General features: G+C 40.1%; 1 protein-coding gene across 1 annotated transcript in view; it reads left to right on the forward strand.

Annotated features, from left to right (window-relative positions):
* The window catches only part of dnah5l (dynein, axonemal, heavy chain 5 like), a 340,633-nt gene that overhangs the window by 241,224 nt on the left and 81,844 nt on the right, over positions 1-17,565 (forward strand). The window contains exon 61 of the mRNA XM_060825520.1: positions 15,034-15,216. Coding sequence (XP_060681503.1) covers positions 15,034-15,216 — 183 coding nt within the window. The remainder of the gene's footprint in view (positions 1-15,033; positions 15,217-17,565) is intronic.

Here is a 17,565-nt window from a genome sequence, read left to right on the forward strand (position 1 = left end):
TTAATGATTAAAAATATTCCCTAAGCAGGAGCAACAAGTGTTTTTCCTTAATAAACTGACAGAAATATTGTGAAAATTTAGCAAAACTCTTTGTTTTGTCTTTGATGAGTTAAGCTGTTTCATCCCTGAGCCCTGCCCACACAAAATGTCGGAAAACTGTAAAGTAAGTAAATTGTCTCTGAAAAATTATCCTTAGAACTTGATTTGTACCTCTCTTTGTAGGATGGTTTATTATTGTAATTATTACTGGAAGTAAGGGCAAATTGCCAATTGAAAAAAAGACAAGCAAATTTATTAAGACTTTTATCTTTAATCGGTCTACAGAATAGTCTTTTGCAATTTTATCTTTTCCTGTCTATATTTGACCATTTATATTTTTCTTATGTTTGACTTTGCTATGCAGTTTCTTGTCATATTTTCTTTTATTTTACCTCATGTTTATTTGACATTGCACCTGGGATAGAATTGTTTGAAGCCACATGGTTCCATTTTAGGCTCCCTGGCTAGTGGGTTTGAAGGTGATATTGGGGTAGTTTGTAAATCCTGCAAGTAGTCTCCTTGCTTCCTATCTGCCTGTCCTCTATCTTTATGATGTTGTACAGAGTATGTTGGATATGGGGACAGCCCATCCTAGGACATATCGAGATACTTAAATGGCTACTTAAGAATTTCATCCTAATCCTGCGGCAGGAGAAAGCCCATATCATGTGGAAAATCCAACAACATGAGCAGCATGGGTTTATGTCGGTTGAGAACAGGGGATGATTGGGTACAGCTCCCAGTTACACACTGGAGACCCCTGTGAGATCACCTTTCCCATTTACCATTCCCCCAGCCTCTCAAATATAGCTCTATTAGCCTCTTAAAAGGACTGCAGGTCTGACTCCACTGAAATTCTCCCATTTATCTTGGAATCTGTCATTTTCCTTTGTGATCTGCCTGTAGTCCCTGTAGTGGCCACTGCTGCCATCTGACACTGCTGAACCATCAAGCAACCAGCCATTGGATCCCTGGTGTCACTGAGGCAGGACTTCCTGCCCCTGAGGAAAGACAAATATGAGCTGATCAAAGTGAGCATGGATTTATGAAAGGGAAATTCTAACTGACCAATCTACTTGAACCTTTGGCTGGGCTTGGTGACATGGCAATTGCAGATGATGCACTTTTCCACATGTAATTGGTGTAAACTTCAGTCACAATTCCAAAAATATATTCAAAGGTCAATGAGTTGGTAAGAAGTCTGACGTTGGAGTGCTGAATCTAGTGCAATTTCCATCCAGCATTGAAAGGTAGTAATCAAGTAAAAGCTATGTGCTGTTTAACTGATAAATAAGAATGGAACTCTTAAATCTCTCACACAATAGGGATTAACCTTACCAGCATACATTTTGATTAATTCGCATTTGTTCTTGTAACTCCCATTCCCTCCCACCATATGCAAAGATCAATCTGGATAGCTAGCTGCAAGAAGTTCAGTGAATGCTGAGAAAGGATTGGCAAGTGCTTGTAGAGAGCAGTGTGCATTTCGGGGGACGGGGAGATTCTGAAGTGAGTCAGCAGCTGGCAGGGGATGAGAGGAGACAGCATATTTATCTATTATCTAAATAGATGAGATTGTCTACAATTAGTACTTAGTTACGCTGGATAATTGTGTACTAGAGCAAAACACTGTGGATGGTTTATGTTATTGTTGAGAAAACGTAAATTTATGTCGATGTTTATTATAGTTGGCAGGGTTACTTATTTATTAATTCCTATTGCAATAAGCAATTAATTGAGATAAACCGCAATATAGCTATGGATTGTATTAGTGGTACCATTTGTTTAAGCTGTTACTCAGTAGTTGTTTTAATAATTAAAATGCAAAACAAATGTCAATACAAATATTTTGCTGCATTCTGAAGGTGAAAATAGAAACAGTTAAGTGAAATAGCTCAAAATATTTGCTCAAAGTTATTATGACTCTTTAACCAAAGTCAGGGAAAGTGGGATATTCTCTGGGATAATTGGGAGTAAGTTACAACTACACAAGAGGTCTGAAACACAGAATTCAAAAATATCTAAAGTAACAGACATTGAAAAACATTTTGGGTCCAGTGACCCATCATCAGAGCATTTTAATTTAATCAAAAACATAACAAATTGTTTAGAAAGCGATATCTGCTCCTTCTCAATATCTAGCCATCGGGTTTTGAACAAGAAAGTCCATTGATGGTCCATTTGTCACCTTTCCAACCTTTCACCTGTTAAGGCCCTTAAATGGTCAATTAATCACCACCTCAGGTCTCAACCTGCCTCTGATACAACTAACTGCCTTCAACTGGTGCTAAACTGGAAAGAATTGGGGTACAGATGGGGCAGCTGTCACATTGGACTGCTGAAAGTCACCCTGTATCCTTGCCTAGACCTCCTAATGTCCAGTGCCCAGTGACCCCCACCAAGCACTATTTCTTCTTGCTGGTCCCAGACTTAGTGGCTGAACAGTCTAAGGCTTTGATGACTGCCAGCAGCTTCTGATTGGTTGGCAACTTCAGGCAGAGTAGGACTTAATGACTATTGCATTGAGAATCCCTTCCATTAGTAGCATTGAACTGCCTGAGTGGCACAAGATCTGACTGGCTTTCTTTCTAGTAGTGGTGTTATTCACCCTTAAACATATACACTTACAGCAAAACAAAGACCATACAACCATTAGTAATTCTCAGATGTTGCTGTTGCTGCATAAATATTTTATCCTGCTTTTTCATGATATTGTACCATTTATTTCAGCTCTGCTTGAAGGCAAAGGAGCATTGGAACTAAAGATTTTCATTTATTGCTAATGAATCCATTAATGATATTAGCTGCAGAACGTTTAATGGTTTTCATTTACTTTAACCTCTAGGACATCAACTTAATCAGTATGTTGGTTGATAATGCTACAATTGGTGAATGGAACCTTCAGGGACTTCCAAGTGATGATTTGTCAATCCAGAACGGTATCATAGTAACCAAAGCAACAAGGTATCCACTTCTGATTGACCCACAAGGACAAGGCAAAATCTGGATTAAAAATAAGGAAAAGAACAATGAATTGCAGGCAAGTCTGGAGAAATGGTGTTGCATGTTGAAAACTGGATGTGACGAAGGGGTAACACTTCGAAAGCTTATGATTTCAAATAAGCCTGTTGGACTATAACTTGGTGTCGTGTGACTTCTGACCTTGTCCATTCCAATCCAACACCAGCACCTCCACATCATGTGTCATGAAGGCTATTGTGGTGCAGTGGGAGTGTCTGTAGCTCTGAGCTAAGAGGACCAGTTTCAATTCCTACCTACTCCAGAAAAGTGTAATAACATCTCCAGTCAAATTACTTTGACAGTTAAAGACATCACATAAGTAATTGAACTTGAAATTGCAGAAATTATGCAAGAACTTTCAAAAACTGATTGAGGACAGATGTTCACGGGTAAAGAGATGGCTGGAAAATGGGAAGCCTTCAGAAATGAGGTAACAAGAATCCAGAGAGAGTATATTCCTGTCAGGGTGAAAGGAAAGGCTTGTAGGTATAGGGAATGTTGGATGACTAAAGAAATTAAGGGTTTGGTTAAGAAAAAGAAGGAAGCATATGTCAGGTATAGACAGGATAGATCAAGTGAATCCTTAGAGTATAAAGGCAGTAAGAGTATAGTTAAGAGAGAAATCAGGAGGGCAAAAAGGAGACATGAGATAGTTTTGGCAAATAGAGTTAAGGAGAATCCAAACGGAATTTACAAATACATTAAGGACAAAAGGGTAACTAGGGAGAGAATAGGGCCCCTCAAAGATCAGCAAGGCGGCCTTTGTGTGGAGCCGCAGGAGATGGGGCAGATACTAAACAAGTATTGTACAAGTAGATATAGAATATAGGGAAATAGATGGTGAAATCTTGCAAAATATCCAGATTACAGAGGAGGAAGTGCTGGATGTCTTGAAATGCATGAAAGTGGATAAATCTCCAGGACCTGATCAGGTGTACCCGAGAACTCTGTGGGAAGCTAGGGAAGTGATTGCTGGGCCTCTTGCTGAGATATTTGTATCATCGATAGTCACGGATGAGATGTCGGAAGACTGGAGGTTGGCTAACATGGCACCACTGTTTAAGAAGGGTGGTAAGGACCATAGACCAGTGAGCCTGTCGTTGGTAATGGGCAAGTTGTTGGAGGAAAGCCTGAGGGATAGGATGTACATGTATTTGAAAAGGCAAGGACTGATTAGGGATAGTCAACATGGCTTCGTGCGTGGGAAATCATGTCTCACAAGCTTGATTGAGTGTTTTGAAGAAGTAACAAAGAGGATTGATGAGGGCAGAGCAGTGGATGTGATCTATATGGACTTCAGTAAGGTATTCGACAAGGTTCCCCATGGGAGACTGTTGAACATGGTTAGCTCTCATGGACTACAGGGAGAACTCACCATTTGGATACAGAACTGGCGCAAAGGTAGAAGACAGAGGGTGGTGGTGGAAGATTGTTTTTCAAATTGAAGGCCTGTGACCAGTGGAGTGTCACAAGGATTCGTGCTGGATCCTCTACTCTTCATCATTTATATAAATGGTAAATGGAGTTTAGTTTAGATAAACACAATGTGCTGCATTTTGGAAAGGCAAATCAGGGCAACATTTATACACTTAATGGTAAGATTCTAGGGAGTGTTGCTGAACAAAGAGACCTTGGACTTCAGGTTCATAGCTCCTTGAAAGTGGAGTCGCAGGTAGATAGGATAGTGAAGAAGGCATTTGATATACTTTCCTTTATTGGTCAGAGTACTGAGTACAGGAGTTGGGAGGTCATGTAGCGGCTGTACAGGACATTGGTTGGGCCAATGTTAGAATATTGCATGCAATTCTTCCTATTGGAAAGATGTTGTGAAACTTGAAAGGGTTCAGAAAAGATTTGCAAGGATATTACCAGAGTTGGAGGATTTGAGCTATAGGGAGAGGTTAATTAGGCTTGGACATTTTTCCCTGGAGCGTTGGAGGCTGAGGGGTGACTTTATCGAGGTTTAAAAAATAATGAGGGGCATGGATAAGATAAATGGACAAAGTATTTTCCCAGCGGTCGGGAGTTCCGGAACTACAGGATATAGATTTAGGGTGAGACGGTAGAGGTAAAAAAGACCTAAGGGGCAACTTTTCCACATAGAGGCAGGTACGTGTATGGAATGAGCTGCCAGAGGAAGTGGTGGTGGCTAGTACAATTGTAACATTTAAAAGGTATTTGGATGGGTATATGAAAAGAAAGGGTTTTGAGGGATACGGGCCAGGTGCTGGCAGATGGGACTAGATTGGGTTGGGATATCTGTTCAGCATGGACGACTTGGACCGAAGGGTCTGTTTCCATGCTGTACATCTCTATGACTCTAACTCACTAATGAAATTCTTTTCTAGTGTTATTGGGCTATATTAGGTCTTTTCTTAGCAAATCGCAACAGCAAAATCATAATTAGGTGCTTTTCAATCATGCTGTTTAGTGTTCTTTCACATAAAAGAGCCAACTTAACTATTAAAGCCTCGTTGAATTCTACAAATGAATGCAATTAGTAGAAAAGTTCAATAGTAATTAATTTACCCTGCATTCTACTGTACATAGGCCCTGTTTTCAATGCCACATATTTAACACTACAAAACTGCGCCAGGAACAATGAACCAGAAAAATTAGGCACATATGCTGTGCACAAACTTAAATTAAAAATATTTGAAATGGCAATGATTTAAATAATTGAGAGTATGTCTATGCAGAGTCATTCCTTTTATTAAGGTTAACAGATCATTTCAATGGATCAGTAGAAATTATCCCTCAATAAACATTACAGAATGTAATTCATCTCATATTATTCATTGCTGTTTGTAGAATCTTGTTTTATGTTAGGCATACACGACAGCCATTCAACATAACAGTGACTGCACTTCAAAGCAATTGTGTGGCAAGCATTTGAGATATTTCAAAGACATGGTAAGGGGCTAAACAAATAAAAACACAAATTACAACAAAACAAATTTTTGAGAATTGATTTACAGGAATACCTAAGTTGCACAGAAGGCAAGTTGGCTTGTAGCATCATAATGCTTTATATACATTTTATTATTTTAAAATATACAAAATGAATAGCTGACTGATCACTTTATTTACATTCCCCATTGTATTTCCAGACCACTTCTGTCTTCTTTTTAAACACTCATGCAAAAGTATTTTTGAATAGCAAGATATTACAGATTCTAGATCTCTGAATTAAAAACAGCAAATGTTGGAAATTCAATAGGTCAGGTAGCATCTGTGGATAAAGAAATAGTTATATATCAGATCAAAGACCTGTCATCACAACTGGGCAAATGCTAGAGATGTTTTAAGTAGATATGAGGCAGATGAAGGAGAGAGGGCAGGAAGAGCTGTTTATTCGGATTGAATATTTGAGGCCCTTTTCAGTATCTTTACTTGCTTCATTGTTATCTCCTTGCCCCTTTGCCATATATCTCTCTTGTCTTCCACTCTATCTTAAATGTTCTATTTGTTTGTTTTTTCACCACACTCCCCCCCCCCCAACACATTTTGCTTCCACTGTTCTTGCTTAAAGCCTACTACATCTCTAATCTCTCCAGTTTTGCTGATAGCTCATGACCTGCTAAATAATTCAGCAATTTTTGTTTTTATTTCAGAACATCTCTATAACGCAAAATACAAAATATCTGCTTCTCACATAAGCAAACATGATGGCATTGAAATTGTTTGCCTGTGTGAACTGGATTTGAGGATCACTGGGCCGGATTGGTTGGGTCAAAATACATCTGGGGCTCAATGTTTGTCTTTCAATGAGGTGCAATCAGTTCTCAAAATGCAGAATACATGTTTTCTGCAGGGAAAGCAGCTGTACCTTCTGATCCCACACCATTTTAGTGTGGCCTTTTTATAGATAAGGAAAGCTTTGGTTGCAAAATACAGGTGTACTTCTTTCAAATTCAGGGTCCAACAGGAAAATTGTATTCCTTTCCACCTGTTATTTTAATGTTCTGGTGTGGGTTTTGGGGGAAAAATGCACTTCTTAGAGAGTTCATGACTATTGGCAAAACCCTACTACGGAGGTAGGAACATCCTGACAGGTAAGTTTGAATGTTTGGGCAGCTTCAAATGTCACTGTTAGCTGCTTCATTGTTTTTTTAAAATGCAGTTATTCAGCACAGGATTCTATCCTAAAAAAGTAAATTGATAATGACTTTGACAATGACAGCATAATGTAAGCATTAACATACATTACAATTTTTTTTCCATTCCAAAAAAGTAGCATCTTGCATTCAAAATGTAGATCAACATTTAAGATGGTGCTGGAAATGTCCAAATAACTTTGTCTTTGAAAGTAAAACTCCTGTTGCTGAATATTAAGAAGTACAAGCGTCTACCCTGCCCACCCACACTCCCCATTGATTGACAAGTAGCTACTTTGAAATAGGAATATAACATAATCGGAAATTACAATTTCAGGGTCTTGTGACTGTAGTCTAAGACTTGACAGCTGTAGAATTTATGAATGCTTGTCTGAGTTCCAAAAGCTGTGACTTGCTAGACCCCAGCAGATGGTCTATTAACAGAACTGTGCAAGGGAATGACTGATAGTTAAAAGAGCTTGTAATCAGATAATATGCCTTTGATATAGTTTCTGCCCTCATGGTTATCTGTTTGTACAATTTAAATGGCCACTTAAGGATTAAATATTTTTGATAGGATATTTTTGATATTTTTCATTGGCCTGCATTTAAAATAATTCCTACAATTATTCCACGGCCTCTTTTGAGTGTGTGACAACGAATGGTACATGGAGGTGGAAAGGGTGTGTGGCTGAAGGTAAAGGTGAGATTTAGGATGTTGGGCTGCACTCTCCAAGAAGTAAAATGGAGACCCCTTCCCAAACCCCCAAACCCCCTTCCCCAACTCTATTTGCACTTTTCCTGTATCCCATTGAGGTTTGGCAACAGCAATACAAACTCCAATGTTGTGGGATGCAAAGCAAAACTTCTGGTCCAAACAAGTCATAAGTTGGATTCTTTTTGGAAGTCATGACAGGACCTGACTCACATTTCACATCCCTGAGGTAAAGTTCATGATGTCTACACCAACCCTGCAAAGATCATTCTGCTCTATTCCTGCAAACCCCACATTTACTATGACTAATTTACCTAGCCTGAACATCCCTTGACACAACAGGACAATTTAGAATAGCTAACCCAACTAATCTACACATTTTTTGACTGACGGAGGAAACCCAGGCAGAACACATGGAAACCATGCAAACTCCATACAGTCAGACACCGAAGGCTGGAATCCCCCTGAGCCCGTCTCCCTGGCACTGAGGCAGGACTACTCATTACTGAACCACCATGCTTCCCATGGTTAGCAATGCAGGTTTTGTATATGTTCTTCTGTGTTCTATAATAGTAAGTTCTATAATCTTCACTCTGCTACCTCACACTCACTCTATCTTTCCACTGGGCCCACCTACCCTCAAGGCTCGTGGCACAACATCTCATTATTGCAGGAGAAAGTGAGGACTGCAGATGTTGGAGATCAGAGCTGAAAATTTGTTGCTGGAAAAGCGCAGCTGGTCAGGCAGCATTCAAGGAGCAGGAGAATCAACGTTTTGGGCATGAGCCCGAAGAAGGGCTCTTGCCCGAAACGTTGTTTCTCCTGCTCCTTGGATGCTGCCTGACCTGCTGTGCTTTTCCAGCAACACATTTTCATCTCATTATTGCATGCAACATCATCCCTTAAAAGCTTTCACCTACACCAGATCTCGCCATAATTTTAAGTCCATCATATATTACCAATTGACTTGGCATTGCCTACCATAAGACACCAGAGTGGAATCAGGCTGTTCAGCCAATCAAGTCTGCTCTATCATTCGATCATGGCTGATATGTTTCCTAACCCATTCTCCGGTCTTCTCCCCATAACACTTGATCCCCTTACCAATCAAGAACCTGTCCATTTCTATCTTTAATATAGACAACAATTGGCCGCCACAGCGCTCTGTGGCAATAGGTTCTAAAGATTCATCACCCTCTGGCTGAAGAAGTTCCTTCTGACTCAGTTCTAAAATGTTGTCACTTCACTCTGAGGCTGAGCCTTCTGGTCCTAGTCTCCCCTACTACAGGAAGCACCTTCTCCATGTTCAATCTGTCCAGGTGTCTCAGTATTCTGTTGGTTTCAGTGAGATCCTCCCTCATCTTTCTAAACTCCATCGAGTACAGACCCAGAATCCCCAACTGCTCCTCATATGACAAGCCCTTCATGCCTGGAGTCATTTCTGTCAACCTGCTGTGGATCCCCTCCAATGTTAATGCATCCTTCCTTAGATACACGGCCTAAAGCTGATCACAATTTTCAAGATGAAGTCTGACCAGGGCCTTACACAGCTGTAGCAGTACATATCTGCTCTTGATTTCTTGCCCTCACGAAATGAATGTTAATATTGCATTTGACTTCTTAACCGCCAACTGAACCTACATGTTAACATTAAAAGAATACTGAGCTAGGAATCCCAAGTCCCTTTTTGCTTCAGTTTCCTGAACTCAGGTCATCCTACTCTATTGAATTGATTTCATCTTTAGCAGATCCATGCCTGTACTATTTCTTAGCTTCCTATTTTTCCTAACTTCACTGCAACATTCAATATACATGTTCTGATCTATGTCAACCTGCAGCCATTTCTCTGTAATGGCTATTCAACAATATTTATTTATTTATTTTCCCGTGTATACTTTTTGAGTTTGTATGCAATGACAGATACTTTAATACCCCAATGAAGGATCATAAATACTTTATAAAACGAGCATCACATTCCCAAGTGGGAAAATGGTCTCTTTCTGTGCTGTACAATTCCATGATTCATTTTCAATGACATGGGCTATTTAAATTCATGAGAGACCTATATTCACCTCCTTGTGCTTCTGTCAATTTACTGCCTATAAAGCTGGGCTACACAAAGTCATATTGAATGTCCATGTACACATGTACAATATTTTCACTTGATGTGGTTACCTGTTGAAAGTATCAGAGAAATTGATGTGAAATTGAGAATAAGAGTCCAAGGTAGTGTATTTGAAAAAAGCCAACACAGTGTTTCTCACAATCCTGCATTTTGTGAGGGGTTCTTTCGATGCTTTTGAACTGTGGCTTTTGTTTCTTCTTAATCTTTAGCTAATGTTTTTTCACTGAACTAATAGATTAATTTTGTGCCTGTAGATAACATCACTTAATCATAAATACTTCAGAACTCACCTTGAGGACTGTCTGTCCCTGGGTCGCCCTCTACTAATGGAGGATGTAGGAGAGGAGCTGGATCCTGCACTTGACAACGTTTTGGAAAAAAATTTTATTAAATCAGGATCGACTTATAAGGTAAGATCAGATTTGAAAATAGTGAAAAGTTTTAATGAATATATTGTTTACTCACAGTAGGATCTTTTTATTGTTAATGAATGATATATTCAAATACAGAAAATATTTGAGTGAACAAAAGAATTGTTAATGAATAGGAGTTTAACTTGATGGTGAATAGCAACTGATTCAATCCTGTGATGACTAGGAAGTGAAAGTTGGGAACTTAGACATGTCGGTGCTGGGATCCAGGGAATGATTTTGAAGAGAATGACTAATTCAATAACCGTATTTAGGTTCCCTAACAAGACTGAAGAACAAATAGTAGTTCCTTCAGCACTGAAGGATTGGCAAGCCCAACATCTGGAGCTGCTAAAGGAAATGGGAAACAAAGAGGGTTCATCAAGATGAAGGCACACTCCAAAGAAATTTCTCAAGTGTAAAACAAAAATGGGATAGCCAGACTTTTCCACAAGGCAGCCTATCCCCATAGCTGTAGCCATCTGACATTTGTGACCGTCGGTCAGGGGTGGGAGCTAAGTGACTGAACCATTTTTAACCCTTTTCTGTCACCCCCCCACTTTCTCACTATTGCCTGCCGCCAGTAGGCCACCTCTATTTATCGGCCAGCCTTTGACCTCTGAGAGAATCTGCCTGCCACCTGGAAAATTCCAGAGCGCTTCTAACAAATGCCATCAATGGTCAGGTTAATCAGTCTAATTAACTACTCACTGCTAGCAGACAGATAGAGCTACCTTCTAATCCAATGGGGGAGGGGTGTTTTCTGGAGATGGACCAAAGCCAGGTGATTAGCACACACCTGTACCATGGAACCTCAGGGATGCCCATCTGTGGTTGTAGCTCCACAATTTGGCTCCACAAATTTTGGATTTGCATTCTCAGCTGGCTATGTTTGTAGACCTCACTCTGTGCCCAGATATAGTTGTCCATGTTGTATCCATATAACTCACTTTAAAGGTAGTGCTGGTCAAACTGAAGAGCCAGATCTCTCCTCTGTATTCAAAACATGATGCTTGTGGAGCTGATTTTATATGTCAAGTCAAGCTGAATATTAATTATATGGGGAAAGACTGCAGAAAGCTACAGCACAAAGGGATTTGGGGCAGTCTAGTGCATAAATCATGAAAAAGCTAGCATCCAAGTTCAGCTGATAACCAGGAAGTAAAATAGAACGTTAGCCTTTATTTCAAATGGAATTGAGTTTAAAAATACAGACGTCTTGTGAAAACTATGCATGGCACTAATTAGATCACAGCTAGAATACTGAGAATAGTTCTGGTCCCCTTTTCTACAGAAGATGTGCTGGTATTGGAGGCAGTCCAGAGAAAAATGTACTGGTTTGGAGGAAGTCCAGAGAAGGTTCACTACGTTGATCCTGGGTGTGGACGATAGGTTGGGTAGTTTGGGCTTAGACTCACTGGAGTTGAGGAGAATCCCATGAGACCTTATTAAGACATACAAAATTGTTAAAGGTCTTGACAGGTTAGTTGTAGAATGGTTGTCGTTTTCCCTTTTGGGAGAGTCTCAGTAAGGAGTCAGCCATTTAGGGTGGAGAGGAGGAAGATTTCCTTTCTCTGCGGCTAGTCATGCAGTGGAATTCAGAGCGCTGTAGAGATTAGGTTTTTATGTATGTTGAGGCTGAGATAATCAGATTTTTAATCAGTAAGGGAATAAAGAATTAGAGGAAAAAGCAAGATGAGGATTATCAGATCAGCCATGGTTTCACTGATTAGTGGAGCAGTCTTGGACTGAATGGTCTATTTCTGCTCCATCTTGTAATCTTTATATCATGGAGAAATGGCTAGCAAAATTGAATATTAGAGTCATAAAGTCATAGAGATGTGCAGCATGGAAACAGACCTTTTGATCCAACCCGTCCATGCCAACCAGATATCCCAACCCAATCTTGTCCCAGCTGCCAGAACCTGGCCCATATCACTCCAAACTCTTCCTATTCATATACCCATCCAAATGCCTCTTAAACGTTGCAGTGGTACCAGCCTCCACCACATCCTCTCGCAGCTCATTCCACACACATACTACCCTCTGCGCGAAAAGGTTGCCCCTTAGTTTTATATCTTTCCCTTCTCACCCCAAACCTATGCCCTCTAGTTCTGGACTTCCTGACTTTGCCTATTTATCCTATCCATGGCCCTCATGATTTTGTAAACCTCTATAAGGTCACCCCTCAACCTCCGACGCTCCAGGGCAAACAGCCCCAGCCTGTTCAGCCTCTCCCTGTAGCTCAGATCCTCCAACCCTGGCAACATCCTTGTAGATCTTTTCTGAACCCTTTCAAGTTTCACAACATCTTTCCGATAGGAAGGAGACCAGAATTGCACGCAATATTCCAACAGTGGCCTAACGGATGTCCTGTACAGTCGCAACATGACCTCCCAACTCCTGTACTCAATACTCTGACCAAGAAAGGAAAGCATATCAAACACCGCCTCCACTATCCTATCTACCTGCGACTCCGCTTTCAAGGAGCTATGAACCTGCACTCCAAGGTCTCTTGGTTCAGCAACACTCCCTAGGACTTTACCATTAGGTGTATAAGTCCTGCTAAGGTTTGCTTTCCCAAAATGCAGCACCTCGCATTTATCTGAATTAAACTCCATCTGCCACTTCTCAGCCCATTAGCCCATCTGGTTCAGATCCTGTTGTAATCTGAGGTAACCCTCTTTGCTGTCCACTACACCTCCAATTTTGGTGTCATCAGCAAACTTACTAACTGTACCTCTTATGCTTGCATCCAAATCATTTATGTAAATGACAAAAAGTAGAGGGCCCAGCACCGATCCTTGTGGCACTCCACTGGTCACAGGCCTCCAGTCTGAAAAACAACCCTCCACCACCCTCTGTCTTCTACCTTTGAGCCAGTTCTGTATCCAAATGGCTAGTTCTCCCTGTATTCCATGAGATCGAACCTTGTCGAACGCCTTACTGAAGTCCATATAGATCACATGTACCACTCTGCCCTCATCAATCTTCTTTGTTACTTCTTCAAAAAACTCAACCAAGTTTGTGAGACATGATTTCCCACACACAAAGCCATGTTGACTATCCCTAATCAGTCCTTGCTTATCCAAATACATGTACATTCTGTCCCTCAGGATTCCCTCCAACAACTTGCCCACCACCGAGGTCAGGCTCACCGGTTTATAGTTCCATGGCTTGTCTTTACAACCCATCTTAAACAGTGGCACCACGTTTGCCAACCTCCAGTCTTCCGGCACCTCACTTGTGACTATCGATGATACAAATATCTCAGCAAGAGGCCCAACAATCACTTCTCTAGCTTCCCACAGAGTTCTCGGGTACACCTGATCAGGTCCTGGGGATTTATCCACTTTTAACCATTACAAGACATCCAACACTTCCTCCTTTATAATCTGGACATTTTGCAATATGTCACCATCTTTTCCCTATAGTCTAAATCTTCCATATCATTTTCCACAGTAAATACTGATGCAAAATATTCATTTAGTATCTCCCCCATTTTCTGTGGCTCCACACAAAGGCCGCCTTTGAGGGGCCCTATTCTCTCTCTAGTTATCCTTTTGTCCTTAATATATTTGTAAAAATCCTTTGGATTTTCCTTAATTCTATTTGCCAAAGCTATCTCATGTCCCCGTTTTGCCCTCCTGATTTCCCTCTTAAGTATACTCCTACTTTCTTTATACTCTTCTAAGGATTCCCTCGATCTATCTTGTCTATACCTGACATATGCTTCCTTCTTTTTCTTAACCAAACCCTCAATTTCTTTAGTCATCCAGCATTCCCTCTAGTTACCAGCCTTCCCTTTCACCCTGACAGGAATATACTTTCTCTGGATTCTTGTTATTTCATTTCTGAAGGCTTCCCAATTTTCAGCCGTCGCTTTACCTGCAAACATCTGCCTCCAATCAGTTTTCGAAAGTTTTTGCCTACTACCGTTAAAATTGGCCTTTCTCCAATTTAGAACTTCAACTTTTAGATCTGGTCTATCCTTTTTCTTCACTATTTTAAAATGAATAGAATTATGGTTGCTGGCCCCAAAGTGCTCCCCCAATGACACCTCAGTCACCTGCCCTGCCTTATTTCCCAAGAAAGGTCAAGTTTTGCACCTTCTCTAGTAGGTACATCCACATACTGAATCAGAAAATTGTCTTGGACACGCTTAATAAATTCCTCTCCATCTAAACCTTTAACACTATGGCAGTCCCAGTCTCTGTCCTAAATGGTCTACCCTGTATTTTTAAGCTGTGTCATCTGGTTCGGCACTCACCCATCAGCGGAAACATGTTTCCTGTCTCCAGAGTGTCCAATCCTTTAATAATCTTATATGTCTCAATCAGATCCCCTCTAAGTCTTCTAAACTTAAGGGTATACAAGCCCAGCCGCTCCAGTCTTTCAGCGTAAGGTAGTCCCTCCATTCCAGGAATTGACTTCGTGAACCAACGCTGCACTCCTTCAATAGCCAGAATGTCTTTCCTCAAATTTGGAGACCAGAACTGCACACAGTACTCCAGGTGTGGTCTCAGTTGCAATCCTCCAGCAGAAGAACATTTATTCTGTTGCATTTTAAAATTGCTGCAAATCAAGAGAAGAACTAAATATATTGCGCCCATTTCTTTGACCTAGGTAAAGGTTGGTGACAAAGAAATCGACGTGATGTTGGGATTTACCTTGTATATTACAACCAAGCTAGCAAATCCTGCTTACACTCCTGAAATCAGTGCAAAGACTGCCATTATCGATTTCACTGTCACAATGAGAGGGCTGGAAGACCAGCTTCTTGGTCGAGTCATCCTTATTGAGAAACAGGTAGGTCAAGTTAAACAACAAACAGAAAAGCAGCTCCATCTCTTTTACCTCCCTCCTTATTCCTTTTGAAACCCAGGAATATCCAACAACCATTCCTGCCCTGTGAACTTCCTGATTCTTCAAACCAGCAGCATTAACAGAAGCATTTATAACATCATTAGGCTGTTGAATTGCAGTCAGAAGACAATAACAATAACTCTGTCCAAGTAAATAGTTACTTATAAATTGACAGCTCAGCAAATATTGTCTAAACTGAATATATAAAAGTAATGGGAAAACCTTTTGAAAAATTGATTGAATTATTATCACATGCACTTGAATGAGTGCAGTCAAAAGTTTGCAGTGTTGCCACTCATGGTGCCAGCTTAGCTACATGATACCTTGGTACAGATACTGAAGTATTTGGTACAGATTGAAAGAATAATAAATAAAATTCCAGCATTAAGCATTATTATCATATTAGACTATAATTTTAATTCTGTAAAAATATCTTCTTTCATTTTATCCATTCCATGAACTTTGTCAATTCATCTGAAGACTTTTTCACGTGTTAAAATGTTGAGCTTTTACTTACTTTTGCTAACTGACAAGCTGTCAGCAATCTGCGAAACATAGTGATTAATGGGTTATTAGCTACATCTTCCAATCATAGCATTGTCATGTCTTACCTTGATGAATACAGATCCACTCAAGTTAAAACGTACTGTGATGATCTGTAAAAGAGGGGAAACCATTTCACTATCTCTTTTGAGAAAGGTGGAGGATGGAAGTAGGAGATAGGCTGGCTGGGCATGTCATACAACATGCATTTTTCTCCAGTCCCAGCTGTGTTTGTTCCCATTCCAAACCCTGCAAATCTGGCTCAAGGCAATGACAGGATTGTAATTCTAAATTGTAAACAATTGTAAGTTGGAAGAACTGGAGACATTTTCAGTCAACAAGAAGAGAGATGATTGCTGACTGCTACTTGTGAAAGCATGGATATGCACAGCAGAGATTTGAATGATCTGAAATCTATGGACTGTGCAACATGGGAGGCTAGTCAAAGAAGCAATGGAACATTTTAGTCTTGAGGTGACTAGAAAGGACACACCTAAAAAGTCACCTTCTAGAAATGTATAATTTACAAGCTAAATCCAGAATAGTTCTGTAAATTAAACTTTGGGAAATTAGAGTACATGCAAATGCCAACTGTATATATGCCCCAAACATTCATATTTTTCAATAACACTCTCAGGCAACTTAGGATTCTAGTAAGTGTGATACATCTTTAGAGTTAAAAATCCTGTGTTTAGTAGTTTTTGAAAGATTTTCTCTTACAAGAAACAGTTAAGTTAATTTGCATTTTCATTCTGAAGAAGTCCTCAAAAAATGTACTTCTAAATTTATAATATGAACGCTTTTAAAATTGCACATTACTTGAAGTTATCTTCTTCTTTAACAATGTTATTCTAATCACTTTTAGATGGAGTAATTAGATTAGTTTTCAAGATTTATGTACCTTATTTGTCCAATTTTTCTCAGTATTTTCATGTTGAATGAAATTTGACAGGAAGCAATCAGCACAAACCCAACACTATGCGATATGAGTTTTAGTAAGATAATGTGATAAGAAGGTGAATAAAATTATTTCTAAATTAGGAAAACTTGACACCTATTGTAAAGGGGTGCACTGCAGTATGGCATTCTGCAGTAGCCTGAATATCTGTGGAGCACAAGTATTTAGAAATATCCACGGCCAATTTTTGCCGGCTATTCAACCAACTTTCATATGGCCAGGGAGGATGTGACATGTTGCCACATTCATCTGAACTGTCCTTTCTCCCAGAGAGACAAAGAATGGAGACAAAGGATCACACTTCCAGGGTGGAGACTTCCAGGGTCGAGTGCTGGAATCTCCCTATGGCAGAGCCTTCAGCCTGCTGTAGCAGGAAGCTTGCCTGCTATATTCACATTTCAGAAAGAGGGTATGGGTTGGAATTGTGGGAATGAAAACAGGCAGATAGTGAAGTCAGTTGGCTTTTCTAGCTGCCTCTGTTTATTGGGAAATCAGTCCAGTTTTGATATTGAATGCCAGGCCTCGAACATTCACCCCTCAATTCCCCGACCTCCCCTAGCCAAAGTCATATTCCCATATTCAAAACTATCTTTACATTTCCTTAAATGATCAATCAGTTGCAAAAACAAATATTCACCTTGGACTGAATCTTCCCTTAGTTTAGCTGAGTGCCATTTCCATTGCTTTTTGTAGTGGATTTCACTTCACGATGTGTAGTATGTTTTTTCTCAAGCAATTGTCTCAAGTGCACTTCTTTGACAACCCAATAATGCCTCTCACATCTGATACTA

The sequence above is a fragment of the Hemiscyllium ocellatum genome, chromosome 5, assembly GCF_020745735.1.
Source record: "Hemiscyllium ocellatum isolate sHemOce1 chromosome 5, sHemOce1.pat.X.cur, whole genome shotgun sequence".
Classification (NCBI taxonomy): Eukaryota; Metazoa; Chordata; class Chondrichthyes; order Orectolobiformes; family Hemiscylliidae; genus Hemiscyllium; species Hemiscyllium ocellatum.